Here is a 23,279-nt window from a genome sequence, read left to right as displayed (position 1 = left end):
GATGATGTTATGGGCTGGATTCTGTTTGGGATTCAGAGGGAATCTGGGAAATTATAGCCAAAATCAGGGAGGAAAATGCACATTTTGGAAAGTTTGCTTCAGAGAGCAGTGCACCCAACCCCTGGAAGAAGGTGCCAGTTTGCTCCAAACAGACATGAATCTAGCAAACCTTTACCCTGCATCACACAGGACTGTGTGTCTATGACATCCTAGTGGAGGGGTCAGGAACCCATCCTAGTGAATAGTCTTAGAAGCCTGGAGACCTTCCACCTCAGGTATAATGGAAACCATGCTGTACTAGGGGCTGGGGGACCAGTACAAGAGGTGAGTCTTAAGTGAGTTACGTGAGTTTTGAATCCATTCCTAAAGTGGGCCCAGCAGAAGACCTAAATAGACATTTTTCCAAAGAAGACACACAGATGGACAACATGAAAAGATGCTCACCATGGCTAATTATTAGAGAAATGCCAATCAAAACTACAGTGAAGTATGACATCACGCCAGTCAGAATGGCCATCATTAAAAGTCTACAAATAAATTCCGGAGAGGGTGTAGAGAAAAAGGAACCCTCCTACACCGTTGGTGGGAATGCAAATTGGTGCAGCCATTATGGAGAACAGTATGGAGTTTCCTTAAAAAACTAAAAATAGCACTTCCCTCGTGGTCCAGTGGTTAAGAATCCACCTTCCAATGCAGGGGACGCGGGTTCAGTCCTTGGTTGGGGAACTAAGATCCCGCATGCCACAGGGCAACTAAACCTGCATGCTGCAACTAGAGAGAATCCCACAACGAAGAGCCTGCGTGCTGCAACGAAGACCCAGCACAGTCAAAATAAAAAAAAAAAAGGAAAAAACCCACTGATTTTCAACCAGGAGCAATTTAAAAACAAACAAAAAACCTAAAAAACTAAAAATAGAGTTACCATATGATCTAGCAATCCCATTCCTGTCATACATCTGGAAAAGGTGAAAACTCTAATTCGAAAAGATACATGCGGGGCTTCCCTGGTGGTGCAGTGGTTAAGAATCCGCCTGCCAAGGCAGGGGACATAGGTTCGTGCCCTGGTCCGGGAAGATCCCACATGCTGCAGAGCAACTAAGCCCGTGAGCCACAACTACTGAGCCTGCACTCTGGAGCCCGCGAGCCACAACTACTGAGCCCACGTGCTACAACTACTGAAGCCAGCATGCCTAGAGCCCGTGCTCCGCCACAAGAGAAGCCACCGCAATGAGAAGCCCGCACACCGCAATTAAGAGCAGCCCCAGGGCTTCCCTGGTGGCGCAGTGGTTGAGTGTCCGCCTGCAGATGCAGGGGACACGGGTTCGTGCCCCGGTCCGGGAAGATCCCACATGCCACGGAGCGGCTGGGCCCGTGAGCCATGGCTGCTGAGCCTGCGCGTCAACGGGAGAGGCCACAGGAGTGAGAGGCCTGTGTACTGCAAAAAAAAAAAAAAAAGTAGCCCCAGCTCGATGCAACTAGAGGAAGTGCGTGCACAGCAACGAAGACCCAATGCAGCCAAAAATAAGTAAATAAAATAAATTTATAAAAAAAAATACATGCACCCCAGTGTTCATAGCAGCACTATTTACAATAGCCAAGACATGGAAGCAACCTAAATGTCCATTGACAGATGAATGGATAAAGAAGATGTGGTATATATATACAATGAAATACTACTCTGCCATAAAAAATAATGAAATAATGCCCTTTGCAGCAACATGGATGGACCTAGAGATTATCATACTTAAGTAAATCAGACAGAAAGACAAATACCATATGATATCACTTACATGTGGAATCTAAAATATGACATAAATGAACTTATTTATGAAACAGAAACAGACATAAAAAACAAACTTATGGTTACCAAAGGGGAAAGCGGGTAGGGGAAGTATAAATTAGAAATTTGGGATTACGGATACAAACAACTATATATAAAACAGATAAACAAGGATCTACTGTATAGCACAGGGAACTGTATTCAATATCTTGTAATACACCATAATGGAAAAGAATATGAAAAAAATATATAAATGTAACACTGAATCACCTTGCTATACAGAAATTAACACAACATTGTAAATCAACTATACTTCAATAAAATAAATTAAAAAAAATAAGAAATAAAGTGGGCCCAGGTAACAACACCCATGGCCTCGTTGGAGATGAACTAACTCCCTGGCGAGAGCCCTGCCAGTAAACACTGCTCAGCATGTCTAGAGCCTGTCTCCCAGGGAGAGGGGTCGGGGGCAGCTTCCTCTGTCCTCCTCATCTTCTCCCAGTGAAATTGCTTCCAAAAGCTCCTTGTGTGAGAGCTTGCCTCCCGGCTGGGGTTTCCTCTTGGGCAGAAGTGTGCAGATATCCTGGAAATTGTTCAGAAACAGCGATCAGAGATCAGGGTGGTGGGGGACTGTGGTGGGCATGGAACAGCCACCCCATCACAGCCGACTCTGAATTCCTAAGAGGTGGCAGAATACCCCTCCCTTTCCCAGAGTCTGTGTGAGGGGCATGAACGCAGTATGCTTACGGTGAAGGCCAGGATGGTGGGCTAGCCTTGACTCCTGGACCACGTCCACCGGCCCTGCTGGCAGCCAGGCCTTAGGATCCCAACCCCTGCCCCAGCTGCCTGATTTCAGAACGGGCTGTTGTGATGGCCCTGGGGCTGTGCCCACAGCTGCCTTCCTGGTGCCCCTTTTCTGAGCAGCATTGCACCCTCCCCACCCTCCTGAGACTCCCTCTACACGGAGAAATGGGACACATTTGGCCATGGGCTGTGTTTCCCTTCTCGGTGCCACTGGACTCGGTATTCACCGTAAGGGTCTGAGTGAGCAGGAGAGTCGCTCCTCTGCACAGTGACCCCAGTACCTTGGCTGGTTCTACCACCCCAATCCACACCCTCAGATACATTTCCTGAGAACTCCTGCAATAGCTACCTGAGTTTTAGCTACAGTTGGGGCTGAGAGGTGCCTTCTGCACCTTTGCAGCCATCATTCTGGTTCTTGGGGAAGGGGCTGCTTGGATGTGTCTGAGTCACATCTCCCAGTTGAGCTTCCTACCACAAACCAAAACTCAAATGCAGGCTTGGGAGGAGGGCGGGCTGGTTTGCGAAGTCAGTGTACTCTCCTAGGCACGTGTCTTCATGCTGAGGATTCTGCCCTTGGACCCAGGACTGCCCAGATGGGAGCTGGGAGGCCTGGGGAGCAGCCCCAAGTACCTGGGTTCGGGACCAGTAAGATGGTGTGCCCCTGCCTGGCTGCCACCCAGTATGTTCAGACCCTGCTTGGGCAAACCGTGGGCATAGCCCAGAATGGGGCTCAGTCAAGACCAGCATCTCCTGCAAGAAAGGGCAGGAGGGGGCAGGAGGGTGGAGCTCATGGGCACCTGACCCTGGCAGCTTTGGGACTGGCTTTAGACCAAAGATTTGGAATTCCGAGAGAACAGAGAAAACAGGATGGAAATCATAAGGAAAAAGCTGAAGAAGCTGAAGGCAACTTCCCGGGGTTGGAGGACCCAGGTTTCCATCCTGAAATGGCCCACCTGTCCTGCCCAGAGGAGACTCACCTTGGGCACTTCCCTGGGGAATTGTCACATACCGGCAACAAAGAGAGGATCCAAAAGCCTCCAGAGAGAGAATAGTTTCCACACAGAGAATAAGAATCCAACTGGCTTCCAGCTTCTCAACAGCACGGGAGCTGGAAGGTGAGGCCACAGAGCCATCTCAGTGATGCAAGAACAGCTTGGAATTCCATATCCAGCAGGACTGCCCATCGAGAATAAAGATGTCTGCAGAAGTGCGAGAGCTCATCTTCACTGTCATGGATCCCTTTTTGGGATGCAATAGGAGATTGGGCTTCGCCAGACTGAGAGGGAGAGCTGGGAGGAGGGAGACTTGCTACAGATGCCAAACAGTCTCCTGCCCACCTGCTCTTGGCCGTGCATGTGTGAGGGCATGTGTGCATGCCTTTGTGCACATGGCACATGTGTGTGTTTTTTCTTAATTATTTATTTATTTATTTATTTGGCTGCACTGGGTCTTAGTTGCAGCATGCGGGATCTTCATTACGGCACGTGGGATCTTTAGCTGTGGCATGCGGGATCTAGTTCCCCGACCAGGTATGGAACCTGGGCCCCCTGCATTGGGAGAGCAGAGTATTAACCACTGGACCACCAGGGAAGTCCTGGCACATCTGTGCCAGGAAGCTCCCTTCCTGGGACAGCCAGCCTCTGTAATCAAGAGTCCCACTCCGGGTGCGGTCAGCTGCCTGGTATCAGAACCCCAAGAGCAGACTCTATCTCTGATGGGCACCAGGTGCCCTGACGAGCAAGCCCAGTGCCAGCAACCGGTGTCACCAGGCAGTGCCTGGGGCCTGGCACGACGTGATCAAGACCGCCAGCCTTCTGTGGACCGTGTGAGACCTAGCAAGGCCTGTGACCTGCATCCCAGGGACGGCAATCTCCCCTGGACTGTCCTGGGTATTGCTGGGTGGGAGGGCTCTGGGCCGAGGCTCAGAGAGGGTGCAGGGAGGTCAGGCCCTACAGGGCCCTGGTCAAGTTCCAGCGGGTCCAGGCTCACTGACTGTGGACACACGGGAGGGCACCGCCCCCACGTCTGTCCCCCTATCAGAGAGCTCCACCCTCCTCCCATAGCGCTGGGTCCGCCCGGCTTGGCCTACGGGGTGGGGGCGGCGAGCGCTTGCCCCGCCTGACTGCGGGAGGCCGGACACCCGGGCGCTGGGAGCCCTTAGGCCAAACAGACCGGGCGCCTCCCCCGCGGACAGTTGCCTCGGCAGCGGCGAGCTCGCGTCCGGCCCGCTGTCTGCGCGGTCCCAGGTCCCCCGTGTCCCCGTGTCTCCCGTCCCCCATCCCGCCGCCGGCCCCATGGAGCAGCTGCTGCGCGCGGAGCTGCGCACCACGACCCTGCGCGCCTTCGGGAGCCCCGGGGCTGGCTGCATCAGCGAGGGACGCGCCTACGACACGGATGCCGGTCCCGTGTTCATCAAGGTCAACCGCAGGACGCTGGTGCGTGCCCCCCACCCCATCCCATCCCACCCCACCCCTCCCTGCGTCCTGAGCCTGCCCCGGGAGCTGGAGGGGAGAAGGGGTTGAGGGTGGGGGAGGGCTGGAAGGAAGGCGGGGAGGAGAGGAAGGTGGCGGGGAGGAGAGGAAGGTGGCGAGGGGGCTCAGGCGCTCAGGGGCTCAGGGAGAGGGAGCGCCGTGGTCTGGTCCTGGGCCAGGCCTGGCAGTCACAGCCCCGGGGTCAGCTTGCGGCCTTGCAGAGGCTCAAGTGTTTTCTGTGGGATTCCGAGGTTTTGTCTGCACCGGGATTAATTTACTTCCTTTTGCCTGGATGCACAGGAGTTTTTGGTGTCTGTTTTAATCTCTCAACCATTCAAGCATGGGGGGCAGTGAAGCTTGGGGTCCTGGGCTGCTTCTGCCACTCCCCTGGGGCTCAGCTCTGGACTCCGTTCCCCACAGCCCCTGGGTCCTCCCCGGCAGGTGGAAAGAGGCAGGAAGAACCCTTGCCCAACTCACAGGCCATGCTTGTGTTGTACCTGGTTTCCATGGCCTGCTTAAAATATTGCTGTTAAATATACATGGAAAATAGTAACAATTTACAGGTGGAGAAAACTGACCATAGTGTGTGCACCTCAGGTGCTGAGGATAGTGCTCCCTTGGCCCTGGTGGGCAGCTCCAAGGAGGCCCCTGGTGCTCTGTGGGCCAGGCCCCTTTGAGATGTGGCAGTGGGGAGGGGGTGTTGGCTGTGGGCTGGAGGAAATCCCAGAGTGACCCCTCCAGTCCCCCTGCAGCACTGCCAACGTTTAGGATGGACAGTGGGTCGGCATTGGTCCGGCATCCCTGCTCTGTTGGCACCAGGAACTGTTAAAGAATCTGGTTTCAGTACCCAAATCCCTCAAAACGATAAGGCCCACCCACTGGGAAGCGGTATTGGGTTCAGGGTTCACACTGGCCCTGGAAATTTCGCAGCTGGTTCCCGAAAGCTCTTCCAGGCTGGGATCCCATTTTTCACCCTTGAAACCTTCAGTGCTGGCACACAGGAGGTGATCAATCAATACACGAGAACAGGTGATAGGTGAGGCCCTCAGGATGTAAGCAATCTGGAGCCCAGGTGTCCTCTTCCCCTGTACGTTTGGGGTCTCACCCTGGGAGCATGGCTGAGGGTCACTGGACACCCCGCTCCATGATTCTAGGTGTGGATTGGCAGTTAGGAGGACATCTTGCATGTTCTCCCCTCAGGTCCTTGAATTAAAGGACGGAATTCTTTTCCCGTGTGGAAATAGCTGCTTTGATCTTGTTCACAAAGGTTTATTCTATAAGCCAGAGGTATTCACAAACCATATGAACAAACACATTTTTAACCCAGATATAGTGTACCTAAGGTGAGAGTTCACCTAATTTAAAATCGGGATATTTGTACAAAATGTTTTAGAAGTAGGAAGACCCCTGGGTCCCAGTGGAGGCTGTTCCGCTGCCCTGGGGAGTGGCTGTCTTCTTCTTGGGTGGGGTGCATGGCTCCTTCCCAGCCTCCAGGCCCTGGTGGGTGCTTGCCTCTGGGGACTGGCCCTGGACCCCCCAGCCCCTGCCTTCCCCCACCCCAAGTGTGTGCCCCCGTCACTTTGGCATGCCCTCCATGCTGCCCTGTGCTGCCTCTCATTTGCTGTAAGTGCTCAAGGCATCGTGGGGGCAGGTAACCTGGAAGGGGACCCAGGCCCAGCCCCATACCCTCCACTAACCTGCACTTCAAGGCACCCCACCAGCACCCCCATGGCACCCTGTGGCACCCCACAGCACCCCACTATACCCCCAGCACCCTCATGGTCTACTACAACACCCCGTAGCACTCCCACCACCCCACAGTACCTTCATGGCACTCCCAGCACCTCCCAGCACCCCCATGGCACTCCTAGCACCCGAAGGTTTCCCCAGCACCCCCAGCAGCCCACCCCCCCATGGCCTGTGCTTCCTTACCTCTCAGAGCAAGCGCTTGGTGCAGGCCTCAGCATCCTGTCCACCCTAAGCTCTCGGCGCAGCCCCTTCCTATCCAAAGGGGGCCACATTTCGTCCCACCCTCTGGGGGCTGATGCCTTGCTCCCCAGCCAGTTTTCAGCAACTGGAGGTCCTGGGTGCTTGCGATCCCACATGGTGGCTTCTGTGCAGGGCTGTGAGCCTCAGCCTGGCTGCATAGCCCTTGCTGGCGTCGGAGTTCACGGCCTTGTTCTGGACGCAGGCCCGGCAGATGTTTGAGGGGGAGATGGCGAGCCTGGAGGCTCTTCGGAGCACTGGCCTGGTGCGGGTGCCTCAGCCTATCAAGGTGATTGACTTGCCTGGAGGTGGGGCTGCCTTTGTGATGGAGCATCTGAAGATGAGGGGCCTGAGCAGGTAAGAGAGAGAGAGAGAGAGAGAGAGAGAGAGAGAGAGAGAGAGTGTGTGTGTGTGTGTGTGTGTGTGAGAGAGAGAGAGAGAGAGAGAGAGACAAACAGGGAGACAGAGAGACAGAGAGAGGAAGACAGAGACAGAGAGAGGGAGACGGGAGAGAGCGGGAGCAGCCTCTTGCTGAGCTGCCCATATAACTCCATGCAGGGAGTAGAGGCAGGGCCAGGAACCACACCTGCCATCCCTGATGGAGGCAGGAGCTCTGGCTTTCCACGCAGGGTCAGTCTGAGGTTAGTTTGGCTCCACAAAGTTGTGCCAGATAAGCGTGTTTGAACCATCCATTGCTTTGTGCTCAGAGGGCACCCGTGCCAGCTCAGTTTGGGCAGTGAGGTCTGATCTAGTAATTATGTGAAGTCCTTAATTGTTTTTCTAATTATTAAAGTTGTTTAAAAAATGGTGGAAGACGCAAACTCATGTAAAGAAAACTAAAGGCACCCGTCATCCCAGAAGCAGGGAGCAGTCACTGCTACATTTTGGTGTGTGATTATCATCCCAGTCTTTTTCTTATATGTGATTTACATTTGTTTTTACAAAAATTGGGGGCCTTTTTTTTTTTTTTCTACTTAACGTTACTTTTTCCCTTGATTTGTCCCTTAATTCCCAGTACCTCTGTGGGCTTCAACAGAAGCCTACCCCTCTTGGTGGTTTCATACTATTCTGTTTTTTTGGAGGTCATTGCCTACAGTTCATTTTTTTTTTTAGTTTTTAAAGAACAGAGAGTAATTTTTAAGGTATTTAAAACATTTCTCAAAATGGAACATGCGAGCTGGTTGTTGTTTCTTATTTTAATTGGCTGCATTTCTTCTTTCCTCAGTCAGGCATCAAAACTTGGAGACCAGATGGCAGATTTGCACCTTTACAACCAGAAGCTCAGGGAGAAGTTGAGGGAGGAGGAGAACAGAGTGGGTATGTTCAGACTGCTATTGTGCACCCTTGACCTGGGTGCATCTACCCTGGGTTGGTGCTTAGGGGGTACATTTCAGTAATGGGTTGGGTTGCACACCACCTGCCTGTAGACTGCAGTGTGAAAAAAGAGATTGTTAAATAAGAATTTTGATGATAAGCTAGTAGAATCAGCTCATGACCCCTTTTATATCCAGCTCTGCTGTCCAGTGTGCTTGAGATAGGCGTGTCCTTGCTGGTCCATGTGTGGACCAATTGCTACCATGTGTAGTATATCCTCAGCCACCCATGTTCCAGCAGTGCAGCCCAGGCCCATCCTGATGCTCTGCTGAGGTCTGACATTTAAGAGAAAGACAAACAGCACTTTCTGTTGACAGGCCAGAGGGCTGAGGGTGCCGGGCCCCAGTATGTGACCAAGTTCGGCTTCCACACGGTGACGTGCTGCGGCTTCATCCCACAGGTGAGTGCCTGGGCGAGGATGCTTCTGCTTAGTTCCTGACACCCCAGTGCTGGTCACCCCACCCCTTGTGTGTGACAGAGTGCCAGTCCACTGGGCACCAGCAAATCTGACTACCTGATTTCTGAAAGCAGAGTGTGAGTTGTGATACATGGGCTGGGGAGAGTAGATGTCGAGGTTCACTGAGCAGAGCTCAGAGGAGGTGGGGGGCTGTGGGGCAGGTAGAAGAGCATTCTGAGCAGAGGAAACAGCAGGTGCAAAGGCCATATCACAGGAGGGCATGTGCTAAGTGTGGAGGACGGAAGTGGGTGGGGGTAAGGCAGCATTAGAGGTCAGGGACTAAGTCCTGGTCACTCAGCCTGTCTCCTGGGGCCCTTAAAAATTATTAGTACTATTGAAAAAAAAACTATTAGTACTATTGAGAGGTAATTCAGTGACATAAATGTCACTTTTAAAGTGTACAGTTCAGTGATTTTTAATATATTCACAGTGTTACGCAGCCATCACCACTATCTGACTCCAAAACATTTTCATCACCCCAAAGAGAAGCCACATACCCATTAGTAGTCACTCCCCATTCCCCTGCCCTCAGTCACCGGCAGCCATGAATCTCTTTCTGTCTTTAGGATTTGCCTATTCTGGACATTTCGTATACATGGAATCATAGTGTACAATAGATACACTTTTATGTCTGCCTGGTGTGGGCAGAGGGCTATTCTTCCAAGCGGAGGTCACTAGGGGCAAGATCCTTAGGAAGCTGGAGGCAGATTTAGGGATCTTAGTCAAGGGGTAGCCCTCACATCTGGGGTCCCTAGAACAGTACCCAGTGGTTTACCAGGCTTGTTAAGACCCTATGAATCTCTGCTGAAGCCAGCTCCCCTGGGGGTTACACACCTGTCTGGAGCTAGTGACCAGTACAATAGTGTGGTCCCAGGCCAGTATGGCCAAATGTGCCTTGTTATCCTGCTTCAGATGTTGAGTTTAAGAGCTATGAGTCTACAGAGATTTGGTTGACCTCACACAGTGGCTTTTCAAGAGCTGAGGAATGAACTTGTACACAGAACCCTGATGTGTGAAGCAGGTGAGGATGGGGCTGGCCTGTTAGGGACACAGGCAGCCCCCGAGTGCCCCTTCAGAGTCCAGGATCAGTGAACCAACCTAGTTTAGCTGCAGCCTAGCCAGGAAGGGGCAGGAAACCTGGGAGGACACCTGGTCCACCTCCTTGTGCTGTGACAAGATGGTACTGGATGTAGTGTCCGATGGACATAGCACGGATGGACCAGCCTGAAGTTTCAAGAGGCTCCCTGCTCCTTGGGAGGACCGAGTGGGCCCTTAGGGGCTGTCGCCGTTCATGGGGCAACCCTGAATGGTGGCATCTAGAGAGCTGAGTCCCGCTGGGGCCATTGGCTCCGTCAGAGGACTGACACAGTTTGTTTGCTGCTGTGTCCGACTCAACTCCCCAGTTGCCATCGCAACATCAGGGGGCGGGTTGCCATCGACCCGTTTTATAGATGAGGAAAATGATGTGCAGAGAAGCCAGGTGGTGCCTGAGTCATGCAGCTGGTAAGCGGAGGGGCCAGAGTTTGGCCCTGTCTGGCTTCAGAGCATAGGCCCTGACCGCCACACATCCTGACCCACACATCCTGACCGCCACACATCCTGGTGCAGGTGAAAGCTGGGTCCTCCCACCAGCTATGCACCCAGGCAGCCCCGCCTTTGGTAGCTCAGGGGAAGGTCATGTCTTTTCGTGGGTGAGAGGATCATGGCCCATTGGTTCAGGTGGAGGGCTAGCCAGTGCTTGTCTCCAGCTCCAAACACACAGGCTGTGTCTTCATGACCCGGTCATCTAGGAGGTAGACCGAGGCTGGGACACGAGGGGCCTGGGCAGGCAGATGGGGCATGAGGGCATGCCATCCCATACGCCTCAGGGTGTTTGGGGAGGAGGCCTCCCGCCTTCTCTTGAGGTGCACCTAGCACCAAGGGGGTGAACCCAGGGCCTCAGCCACCACAACCCTCTGCACAGGGAGTCTCCATGCTGAGGATGCTGACCAGAGATGCATGCTCTCTGGAAAGTTCCTCCCTTAAGGAATTTCACAAAGTAACCCTTTGTATAAAATAAGCTTTGCATCTTTTTTTTTTAAACAACTCTATTAAAGTATAATTGACATAAAATAAACTGCACCTATTTAAAATGTACAGTTTGGTAAGTTTTGACATATGTATGTGCCTGTGAACTGCTAACCGCAGTCAGGTCAATGAGTATATCCATCACCAAAAAAGTGTCCTCCTGCCCTTTTGTAATGTTTTCCTCCTGCCCTTCCCTGCCCCTGGCAACTGCTGATCTGTTTTCTATCACCATAGATAGGTTTGCATTTTGTGTAATTTAATATAAATGGAATCATATGGTGTGTACTCCTTTTTGTCTGGCTTCTTTTACTTAGCACAAACATTTTGATATTCATCCATGTTGTTGCCTGTGTCAAAAGTCCATTCCATTGTATGATAAACCACAGTGTGTTTATCCATTCATCTGTTGATGGACATCTGAGTTGTTTCCAGGTTTTGCTTTCACAAATAAAGCCGCTATGAGCCTTCATGTGCAAGAGTTTGTGTGGACAAATGCTTCCATTTATTTTGGGTAAATACCTAGGAGCCAATGACTAGGTCAAATGTAGGCTTATATTTAACTTTTTAAGAAACTACCAAAATATTTTCCGAAGTGGTTATACCATTTTACATTCACACCATCAGTGTATGAACGTTCCAGGTCCTTGGCATCCTCGCATACTTGGTATTTTCCTTTTTCTAAAATTGTAGCCATCCTAGTGATTGTGAGGTATCTCAGTGAGGTTCTATTTTCCCTGATGACTAAGGATGTGGAGCATCTATTCATGTGCTTATTTGCCATATATTAGGGACATAATTGTTTAGGATTATTATATCTTCCTCATCAGTTGACTTCCTTTCCACAGTGAGATGACTTTCTTTATACTTGGTGATGTTCTTTGCTCTGAAATTTACTTCCATATTAATATAGCTACTCCAGCTTTCTTTTTAAAAAATTTTTATTTATTTAATTTATTTTTATTTTTGGCTGTGTTGGCTCTTCATTGCTGTGCGCGGGCTTCTCATTGCGGTGGCTTCTATTGTTGCGGAGCACGGGCTCTAGACGCGTGGGCTTAAGTAGTTGTGGCTCACGGGCTCTAGAGCGCAGGCTCAGTAGTTGTGGCATGCAGGCCCAGTTGCTCCGTGGCATATGGGATCTTCCCGGACCAGGGCTCGAACCTGTGTCCCCTGCATTGGCAGGCGATTCTTAACCACTGTGCCACCAGGGAAGCCCTCCAGCTTTCTTTTGACTAGTGTTAGCATGATTTATTTTTTCTATCCTTTTAACCTGTTTCTGTTTTTATATATAAAGTGCATTTCTTGTACACAGCTTATAATTTGGTTAAAAAATATAATTGGATTAAAAATAATTGTTTTATTTTTCTAACCTGTTGATCTCTTGTCATTTAACTGGGGTGTTTAGACATTTAATGTACTTATTGATATGGTTGGGTTTGGAACTGTTGTCATTTCTTTTTTTTTTTTTTTGGTGGTACGCGGGCCTCTCACTGTTGTGGCCTCTCCCGTTGCGGAGCACAGGCTCCAGACGCGCAGGCTCAGCAGCCATGGCTCACGGGCCCAGCCGCTCCACGGCATATGGGATCCTCCCAGACCGGGGCACGAACCCGTATCCCCTGCATCGGCAGGCGGACTCTCAACCACTGCGCCACCAGGGAGGCCCTGTTGTCATTTCTTTTTGATTTGTCTTATCTGTTCTCTGCTCCCCTTTTATTCTTGTTTCTTTATTGTTGTTGTTTCTATAAATTTATTTATTTTTTGGTGCATTGGGTCTTCGTTGTTGGGTCTTCATTGTTGCGTGTGGGCATTCTCTAGTTGCTGCGAGCGGGGGCTACTCTTCATTGCGGTGCGCAGGCTTCTCATTGCGGTGGCTTCTCTTGTTGCAGAGCTTGGGCTCTAGGCGTATGGGCTTCAGTAGTTGTGGCATGTGGGCTCAGTAGTTGTGGCTCACGGGCTCTAGAGCGCAGGCTTAGTAGTTGTGGCGCATGGGCTTAGTTGCTCCACGGCATGTGAGATCTTCCCGGACCAGGGCTCGAACCTGTGTGCCCTGCATTGGCAGGCGGATTCCTTTTTTTTTTTTTTTTTTTTTTTTTGCGGTACGCGGGCCTCTCACTGTTGTGGCCTCTCCCATTGCGGATCACAGGCTCCGGACACGCAGGCTTAGCGGCCATGGCTCACAGGCCCAGCCGCTCCGCGGCATGTGGGATCTTCTCGGACCGGGGCACGAACCCATGTCCCCTGCATCGGCAGGCGGACTCTCAACCACTGTGCCACCAGGGAAGCCCTGGCAGGTGGATTCTTAACCACTGCACCACCAGGGAAGTCCCACCTTTTATTCTTTATGCTCTCTTTCGAATTAACTTTTAATGTACTTATTGATATGGTTAGGTTTGGAACTGTCATTTCTTTTTTATTTGTTTTCTCTGTTCTTTGCTCCCCTTTTATTCTTTATCCCTCCTTCGAATTAACTAAGTATTTAAAAAAATTTTATTTACTTATTTATTTTTGGCTGCATTGGGTCCTCGTTGCTGTGCGCGCAGGCCTTCTCCAGCTGTGGCGAGCGGGGCCTCTGTTCGTTGAGGCGTGCAGGCCTCCCACTGCGACGGCTTCTCCTGTTGGGAAGCATGGGCTCCAGGTGTGTGGGCTTCAGTAGTTGTGGCTCGCGGTCTCTAGAGCGCAGGCTCAGCAGCTGTGGCGCATGGGCCCAGTTGCACCGCGGCACGCAGGATCCTCCCGGACCAGGGCCTGAACCCGTGTCCCCTACATTGGCAGGCAGATTCCTAACCACTGCACCACCAGGGAGGTCCCTAAGTAAGTATTTTTAATGATTCCATCTTATCTCCCTTGTTGGACAGCGATAACATTTGCTGTGCTCTTTTAGTGGTTGCTTTAGGGTTTAGGCAGATGCCATGCATAACTCTGTCCTGTGACCACCAGCTGCAGCACCAGCCCCTCCTTTCCCTTGTTGCTCAGGTGAACGAGTGGCAGGATGACTGGCCAACCTTCTTCACCCGGCACCGGCTCCAAGCACAGCTGGACCTCATTGAGAAGGACTATGCTGACCGAGAGGCACGAGAACTCTGGTCACAGCTACAGGTGGGCACAGCAATTATCCTCTGGGAGAGGGGCTGTTCTCTTATGAGCCTACCACATTTGTGTGGGACCCCCAGCTAGAACAAAGCCAGAGTGGAGACTGCTGAGCCTGGAGCAGAGCTGGTCAAGTCGTGGACCCATAAGTGTCCTGACTATTGGCTTGATGGGGAAACTGAGAAGGGGATGGGACCTGAGGGCATACTTGACCCCTGAGTGCACCTCTCACCTGCTTGGTCACCAGTTACTTAACCTCAAACTTTGCTCATGTGAAATGTAGGTGTTTGGCTTGTAAATGGTGGCATTTACTATTACTTTCTTGTCCATTCTTATGCTGTTTTTTTCACCAAGGCACAAACTTCTTACCTCTTAGAGCAGGTGTGGGTAGCACTTTGAAACCAGTGATTGGTTTCAAAACGTAACTCTCAAAATGTTAAAAACAAACTCGCATATCAGTCTATCAGCATGCATCAAAGAAATTTTACTTAACTCATTGCTGAAGTAATCAGGCTACAAAAGAGGTGCAGATATATATGTGCTGTGAAATAAAAGAATAGCGCAGAAAGTTTGCTAAGTTACATACAAAAAGACTCCACTCAGGCTATACAGTTCATATGCTACATGACAATAAAACCATAACATCTGAGGTTCTCTACTCTACTGTATGGAAATCATTAATACTGTACTGCTTCTGGACCTAAATTAGTAGTAAATACTAAGACAAAATTACATTTCCCTGGAGTCAGAGGATCCTTATCCCTGGGCTTGGTACAAAGTGATGGTTGGACCCTGAGCAAACACAAGGTCGTCTTTGCCTTATTTCCAAGTACTGGATGAGGAGACTGTGGCTCCCAGGCCTGTGATAACTCTGTGTACAATAATTATTTTCTTAGGTGAAGATCCCAGAATTGTTTTGTGGCCTAGAGATTGTCCCCGCCCTTCTTCATGGGGATCTCTGGTCAGGAAATGTGGCCGAGGACGACACCGGCCCCATTATTTACGACCCGGCCTCCTTCTACGGTCATTCTGAGTTTGAACTGGCGATTGCCTTGATGTTCGGGGGGTTTCCCAGGCCCTTCTTCACCGCCTACCACCGGAAGGTCCCCAAGGCTCCAGGGTTTGACAGGCGGCTGCTGCTCTATCAGCTCTTTAACTACCTGAATCACTGGAACCACTTCGGGAAGCAGTACAGGAGCCCATCCCTGGGCACCATGAGGAAGCTTCTCAAGTAGCAGCCAGCCTGTGCCCCCTGCCCAGCCGCTTGCCAAAGGACCAGGGCGGCAGCACCAGAGGCGGCTTCAGAGATGAATAAAGCCCATGGTGGTTTCAGGGATGGAACTGTGTGTGTCTTAGTTTCACCTGCGTCTCCGTCCTCCATGCAGCTGGGTTAATTTATGGGGGCCCAGACCACCTGAAAGGTCTCCGGGAGGCTCATTACCTATTCCAATCTGGGGGGAACTTGGAGTTTGGATACTTTCATGATAGTTGTACAGAAATTCACACAGATCTGGGGTTTGCTTAGGTGGAATTTGGTGTCATGGCCCCCTGTGGATTCGGGTCTCCTGTTTCTGGCTTAGGCACAGTTGGGGACCATGAGATGGGCCCACCTCTTGAGCAGTATCTCTGGGGCTGAGCAGGGCTCCAAGTCCACCTTACTGAGGTGGACAGGTGGAAGAAAGACCCCCCCCCACCCGCCATGTGCTGCAGCCACTTCTCAGCCGCTCTCCCGCGCTCCGTTTTGCAGCTGGTGTTTTTTGCTCAATAAGAAGGGTGTGTGTATGTGGGGGGAGGCGGTAGCCTCGGGTAAGGGGTGTGTCCTGGTGGGTGCCTGGAGTGGTCAGGGTGTCGGAGTGGTCAGGGTGTCGGGGTGTCCAGGGGGTCGGCGTGTAGGGCTGCCACCGTGGAAGGGCGGGGCTGCCGGGCACCTCGGCTACCCTTGTGCGCGTCTCGGAAGACCTGAGCCGCGCCGTTATCACTCCTGCCGAATCACCAATTATTTCGGGGCTTTACGAGCGCCCACTCATCTGTTGTCTGGAAAGTGCCTGTCTAGCGAGCTGGAGCCACGCCCACTGCAGCCCTGCGCACCTGCAGACGGCTTAGCAGAAAGACCCCCGGGTCCTGAACTCTGCGCGCGTGCTCGGGGAAGGCTGCGCAGCCTGCTTGGGGGATCTTGTCGCCCCACCCAGCCCTCTGGCCCCGCCCCACTCGAGCTCGGCACCGCCTCCGCGCGCAGTATTTTGGCGGCCGGCGCGCTCTGTAGCGGGGCCGGCGCGCAGGGTCGGAGGTCGTGGGGCGGGGCCGGCGTCATTGCCGCCTTCTCCGTCTCAGCAGTCTTGAGCGTTCGGTGCCTCGTGTTCCACGCCCCGCGTGCGTGTGGAGCCGGCTGCGAGTCTGCGGGCACCGTCCGGCCGCCGAAGATGGCTTTGAGCGAGGAGCCGGCCGTGGGCGCCGTGGAGGATCCGGTGGAGGACCGGGCGGAGGATGCGGCGGAGGACGTGGCGCTGGCCTGCGGCGCCTCTCTCGAGTCTTTCGGCGAGAGCGCGGAGACGAAGGAGCTGCTGGGCCGCCTACCGGCGGTGCTTGGAGACCGCGCGGCCCGGGAGGGCGCCCTGGAACGGTTCCGGGGTGCGCGCGGGCCGGAGGAGGGGAGGGGGGCAGCGCAGGCTGTGCAGGTCTCCTTTCTTGCGGTTCCAGACACGGGCGCGCGTGAGAGGTGGAGGGCAGTGGGCCTCTTGGCCGACCTCTGTCAGGAGGGGGCGGGTGGACCTCCCCTGGGGGGCTCGCCTCCTAGTCCTGTTCCCAGCCTGCCCTAGGACCACAGCAAAGAGCATTTCCTCCGAGACACCTGTGTGGACGGGGCAGTGGGAGCAAGAGAGGCGAGAACAGGTTGGAGCGGGCAGGGACCGGGCTGGCTGTGCGGTTGTGGGGCCCCCACCCAGAGCCTTAGCTGTAGGCAGCGCCCATGGCTCTGCCAAGACTGCAGGACAGCGCAGGATATCGGATAGGCGCACCGTAGGATGCTCAGTTATTAGTCTAGGCTCTCCAAGTTTAGACGGACCCTTGCAGTTGTCTATAACGGGTAACTGACTTCCAAATGACTCCTTAGGATCCCGTGATTAGATAACTACGTAGGGTTTTGTGATTCAGTAAAACCGCCCTCGTGGACCCTTTTAGCTAAAGAAATTTCCATATAATTTTGTGTTCATGGGTTTGTAATGACAACTCTGAACTTCAGGAGGGGGCAGTGTGGCTGGCTGAGTGGAAGGAGCACACACTTCGGCAACTCGACCCTGGGCTTGAATACCCCTCTGCCACTTGGGCTAGTTGCTTGATTGTGCTGTTTCTTTGGCTGTCGGCTGCGGTTAGCACTGAAAATACCTCTGGCGTAGAACTGTCCTGAGGGTGACGTGTATATCCAGAGACCAGTGAAAGCCCACTTTCCCATTCCTAGGGACTGGTCAGATGTGGAGGTGTGTGGTGCATAAGAACTGCCATAACCCAAGTGGTCGTGGGATCTGATAGGAGCAGTTCTAGCTGCTGGTAGGAGTGGAAACCAGGCTGCCTGGGATTAAGGAGGCCGTGGTGTGAGGGCTGGGAGGGCACATGGCTTGGTGTGTGTAGCAGAGGAGAGTGAAGGGTGTGGAAGGTGTGTGTCTAATGAAGGAGAGAACTCAGCTTGGCTGTCAGCAGGCCGTGAAGAAAGGAAGAAGCGAGGACCTGAGAGGAAGGTGTGCTGAGCAAGCAGAGAGCAGAGGCCAGGGCACAGTGGCCCTGAGGAAGTGGGTGGGTGGGGGCTCACTCCAGCTGGCCTGTGCTCTTGGGAGCCGCCCTGCAAGTCAGTGTGGGAAAACTCGAGTGTTTCCGAGGCTCATGTGCATGTTAATTCTCACATTGTTTTTCTTTTTAGTAATAATGGACAGATATCAGGAGCAGCCTCACCTGTTGGACCCACACCTAGGTAAGAATAGAGGCTGAGGATTTTGATTTTTGATCGTTCAGTTACAGATGATCGCAGAGGCCTTGGTGCATGGAGTGTGTGTGTGTGTGTGTGTGCGTGTGTGCGTGCGCGCGCGCCTGTGCACAGCAGAGGGTATCAGGATAAAGTGCCCAGGTCTTACTCATTAGTGGGGTCTACAGTAGTAACACCTGCTCCTGGCAGTGAACTTGAGAAGGAGGAAGGTAGCGACAGTAACTTCAGTTGAAGGGCAGCATGGGATGGGGGTTAGGGTCCTAAACCCCGGGGCTAGACCGCCTAGATTTACATCCCAGCTCTGCCACTTAGCTGCTCTGTGCCTGAGTTCTCTTGCCCGTGATATGGGGTCATCAGCGCTGCTTGCCCCCAGGGCTGTGGAGATCTTAGACACATCACCAGGGAGGCACCAAGGGTTAGCCTCAGTGTGCACACAGGTGCCTTTTAAAAAGTGGGCTGGTGCTGTGTGTGCTGGTGTTTCTTTTTTAACAGGTTTGGTAGAAGGTAACTTTTCTGAACTCTCAGCTATCTCAGGCAGAATAAATACATTTCATGCGTGGTTGGCAGCTTGGCTGGGTGGGGATGGAAGGCATGGGTCCATCGTCTTCCCTCATCCAGTTATGCCATGTCCAAGTCTGAGTTTCTTTTTCAGGAGGCTTTTCTAGAACCTGATATTTTAGGAGGGTATGACTCGCTCAAGGCTTTTTTGTCATATGCTGGGCATTAGCTGGAGAATTTTAGGCTGAAGACTTGGATCCTTTGGTACGGGGAACTTTACTTCTGGTGTGTTTTAGATCGTTTCTCTGCCCTGCCTTCTTCTGGTGTGCCTGTGAATTTCCAGGAGTGATCCTCTGGGTCCCTAAGCTTTTCCCTTATAGTTCTGCTTTTGGACCTTTGTTTTGCACGTAGAAGATGTTCTTGAATTTATTTTTTATATATTTATTTATTTTTGAATTTATTTTGACAGTTGTTTTTTACTTTATAAGAGTGCTTGTCCTTGGTTTGGTATATTTCAAAGTTGTCTTACAGGCCCGGTTTTCCTCCCTGGGGAGCACACCCCCAGCTGCTGGGCCCTGTGGGCCTGTGGGGAGGGTCCTGCTGTGGGCCTCCTGGCCCAGAATTCCCTTTTGAGTCAGGCACCGAGCCTGGCTTCCAGCTCTAAGCCCTTCAGCCTACCCTCTTCAGGACACCTCTGTCCAGGATAGCTCTGTGCAATGATGGAATGTCCTAGATCTGTGCTGTCTGGTAAGGTCACCACTAGCCACATGTGACTGTGGAGCACTTGAAATATGGCTCGTATGACTGAGGAACTGAATTTTATTTTATTTTTTGTTTTTTTCTTTGAATCTTAAATTTTATTTGATTTAAGTTAAAAAAACCCAAATATGGCTAGTGACTGTGGTATTCTCCATTCTCAAGAGTAAACCTTTAGGGCTTCCCTGGTGGTGCAGTGCTTAAGAATCCGCCTGCCAGTGCAGTGGACACGGGTTTGAGCCTGGGTCCGGGAAGATCCCGCATGTTGCGGAGCAGCTAAGGCTGAGTGCCACAACTACTGAGCCTGTGCTCTAGAGCCAGCGAGCCACAACTACTGAAGCCCGCACGCCTAGAGCCCGTGCTCCACAACGAGAGAAGCCACCGCAATGAGAAGCCCACGCATCGCAATGAAGAGTAGCCCCCGCTCGCTGCAGCTAGTGAAAGCCCGTATGCAGCAAGGAAGACCCAACGCAGCCAAAAATAAAATAAATAAATTTATTAAAAAAAAAAAAGTAAATCTTTAGTCTTCTGCCTGTATGGACACGGTGCTGTGGCCTGGAGCCTTGGACCACTCCTCCTGTTTTCAGCCCCACCTTCGTCCTACCCTGGGCTGTCCCCGGCACCTCAGGCCCCTGGCCTCCCAGCTGTGACCCACCGCTGGGCTCTGCTTCTGTACTTCCCCTGTGCAGCTCAGTTACAACTTGGAAGTCACTGCTGAAGTCTCTTAGCTACTGTTTCTTCTGTTCTCTTTTTCCTTGTGGATTTGTTTCTCTTTGTTGATTTACTGGGGTTTGGAGGTGGGGGGTTGCTGAGGGAAGCACTGGAATCACCTGCTTTCCTGGTCTCTGTTCTTCCGTGAGGGCTGTGCTGTCTTTCCGAGTCTCTCTGAGCTGAGTTCTGGCTGTTCTCTACTGTTCCCGAGGTTCTCCTCTTTCCCCTGGGGTCAGCTTTTCTTTGTAATTTGGTCTTTTCATCTTGCTGGTTCTGTCCGTGTTTCAGACCAAATGGATGCAGACAAGGGTTCCTCTGCTTCTGTTTTGTAAGTTGGAGCATTTTCTTTTTCTTTTTTTTAGGGGGTGTTTTTTTCTTTTTGAATTATTTATTTATTTTTTTATACAGCAGTTTCTTGTTAGTTATCTATTTTATACATATTAGTGTATATATGTCAATCCCAGTCCCCCAGTTCATCCCCCGCCCGCCAGTTTCCCCCCTTGGAGTCCATACGTTTGTTCTCTACATCTGTGTCTCTATTTCTGCCCTGCAAACTGGTTCATCTGTACCATTTTTCTAGGTTCCACATGTATGCATTAGTGTACGATATTTGTTTTTCTTTTTCTGACTTACTTCACTCTGTATGACAGTCTCTAGATCCATCCACGTCTCTACAAATGACCCAATTTCATTCCTTTTTATGGCTGAGTAATATTCCATTGTATATATGTACCACATCTTCTTTACCCATTCATCTGTTGATGGGCATTTAGGTTGCTTCCATGACCTGGCTATTGTAAATAGTGCTGCAATGAACATTGGGGTGCATGTGTCTTTTTGAATTATGGTTTTCTCTGGGTATATGCCCAGTAGTGGGATTGCTGGGTCATATGGTAATTCTATTTTTAGGTTTTTAAGGAACCTCCATACTGTTCTCCATAGTGGCTGTGTCAATTTACATTCCCACCAGCAGTGCAAGAGGGTTCCCTTTTCTCCACACCCTCTCCAGCATTTGTTGTTTGTAGATTTTCTGATGATGCCCATTCTAACTGGTGTGAGGTGATACCTCACTGTAGTTTTGATTTGCATTTCTCTAATAATTAGTGATGTTGAGTAGCTTTTCATGTGCTTCTTGGCCATCTGTATGTCTTCTTTGGAGAAATGTCTATTTAAGTCTTCTGCACTTTTTTTTTTTTTTTTTTTTTTTTGCAGTATGCGGGCCTCTCACTGCTGTGGCCTCTCCTGTTGTGGAGCACAGACTCCGGACACACAGGCTCAGCGGCCATGGCTCACGGGCCCAGCCGCTCCATGGCATGTGGGATCTTCCTGGACCGGGGCATGAACCCGTGTCCCCTGCATCGGCAGCTGGACTCTCAACCACTGTGCCACCAGGGAAGCCCTTCTGCCCATTTTTTGATTGGGTTGATTTTTAAATATTGAGCTGCATGAGCTGTTTATATATTTTGGGGAGTAATCCTTTGTCCGTTGATTCATTTGCAAATATTTTCTCCCATTCTGAGGGTTGTCTTTTCATCTTGTTTGTAGTTTCCTTTGCTTTGCAAAAGCTTTTAAGTTTCATTAAATTCCATTTGTTTATTTTTGTTTTTATTTCCATTGCTCTAGGAGGTGGATCAAAAAAGATCTTGCTGTGATTTATGTCAAAGAGTGTTCTATGTTTTCCTCTAAGAGTTTTATAATGTCCGGTATTACATTTAGGTCTCTAATCCATTTTGAGTTTATTTTTGTATATGGTGTTAGGGAGTGTTCTAATTTCATTCTTTTACATGTACCTGTCCAGTTTTCCCAGCACCACTTACTGAAGAGACTGTCTTTTCTCCATTGTATATCCTTGCCTCCTTTGTCATAGATTAGTTGACCATAGGTGCGTGGGTTTATCTCTGGGCTTTCTATCCTCTTCCATTGATCTATGTTTCTGTTTTTGTGCCAGTACCATATTGTCTTGATTACTGTAGCTTTGTAGTATAGTCTGAAGTCAGGGAGTCTGATTCCTCCAGCTCTGTTTTTTTCCCTCAAGACTGCTTTGGCTATTCGGGGTCTTTTGTGTCTCCATACCAATTTTAAGATTTTTTCTTCTGGTTCTGTAAAAAAATGCCACTGGTAATTTGATAGGGATTGCATTGAATCTGTAGATTGCTTTGAGTAATATAGACATTTTCACAATATTGACTCTTCTAATCCAGGAACATGGTATATCTCTCCATCTGTTTGTGTCATCTTTGATTTTTTTCATTGGTGTCTTATAGTTTTCTGAGTACAGGTCTTTTACCTCCTTAGGTAGGTTTATTCCTAGGTATTTTATTTTTTTTGTTGCAGTGGTGAATGGGATTGTTTCCTTAATTTCTCTCTCTGATCTTTTGTTGTTAGTGTATAGGAATGCAAGAGATTTCTGTGCATTAATTATGTATTCTGCAACTTTACCAAATTCATTGATGAGCTCTAATAGTTTTCTGGTGGCATCTTTAGGATTCTCTATGTATAGTATCATGTCATCTGCAAACAGTGACAGTTTTACTTCTTCTTTTCCAGTTTGTATTCCTTTTATTTATTTTTCTCTCTGATTGCCGTGGCTAGGACTTCCAAAACTATGTTGAATAATAGTGGCGAGAGTGGACATCCTTGTCTTGTTCCTGATCATAGAGGAAATGCTTTCAGTTTTTCACCATTGAGAATGATGTTTGCTGTGGGTTTGTCATATATGGCCTTTATTATGTTGAGGTAGGTTCTTTCTATGCCCACTTTCTGGAGAGTTTTTATCGTAAATGGTTGTTGAATTTTGTCAGAAGCTTTTTCTGCATCTATTGAGATGATCATATGGTTTTTATTCTTCAGTTAATATCGTGTATCACATTGATTGATTTGCGTATATTGAAGAATCCTTGCATCCCTGGGATAAATCCCACTTGATCATGGTGTATGACCCTTTTAATGTGTTGTTGGATTCTGTTTGCTGGTATTTTGTTGAGCATTTTTGCATCTATATTCGTCAGATAATTGGTCTGTAATTTTCTTTTTTTTGTAGTATCTTTGTCTGGTTTTGGTATCAGGGTGATGGTGGCCTCTTAGAATGAGTTTGGGAGTGTTCCTTCCTCTGCAATTTTTTGGAAGAGTTTGAGAAGGATGGGTGTTAGCTCTTCTCTAAATGTTTGATAGAATTCACCTGTGAAGCCATCTGGTCCTGGACTTTTGTTTGTTGGAAGATTTTTAATCATTTTCAATTTCATGACTTGTGATGGGTCTGTTCATATTTTCTATTTCTTCCTGGTTTAGTCTTGGAAGGTTATACCTTTCCAAGGATTT

General features: G+C 50.3%; 2 protein-coding genes across 2 annotated transcripts in view; both read left to right on the top strand.

The window, feature by feature from the left end:
- Positions 1-4,878: 4,878 nt before the first annotated feature.
- Positions 4,879-15,317, top strand: FN3K (fructosamine 3 kinase; the record flags this gene model as incomplete). The annotated part of the gene is made up of 6 exons (XM_079725046.1): positions 4,879-5,019; positions 7,247-7,398; positions 8,267-8,358; positions 8,733-8,815; positions 13,910-14,032; positions 14,920-15,317. The coding sequence occupies 6 exons, from the start codon at positions 4,879-4,881 to the stop codon at positions 15,256-15,258; spliced, it is 930 nt and encodes a 309-aa protein (XP_079581172.1). The 3' UTR covers positions 15,259-15,317.
- A 1,126-nt stretch (positions 15,318-16,443) lies between these two features.
- Positions 16,444-23,279, top strand: part of TBCD (tubulin folding cofactor D) — a gene marked incomplete at its 5' end in the record, with an annotated part of 177,289 nt that continues 170,453 nt past the window's right edge. Inside the window, 2 exons of the mRNA XM_079724650.1 lie at positions 16,444-16,651; positions 17,934-17,984. Of these exons, the coding sequence (XP_079580776.1) occupies positions 16,444-16,651; positions 17,934-17,984 (259 nt within the window). The remainder of the gene's footprint in view (positions 16,652-17,933; positions 17,985-23,279) is intronic.

The sequence above is a fragment of the Hyperoodon ampullatus genome, assembly GCF_949752795.1.
Source record: "Hyperoodon ampullatus genome assembly, chromosome: 19".
NCBI classification, from domain to species: domain Eukaryota; kingdom Metazoa; phylum Chordata; class Mammalia; order Artiodactyla; family Ziphiidae; genus Hyperoodon; species Hyperoodon ampullatus.
The sequence above is the reverse complement of the archived record's forward strand: the minus strand, read 5'-3'. Positions and strand labels throughout refer to the sequence as shown.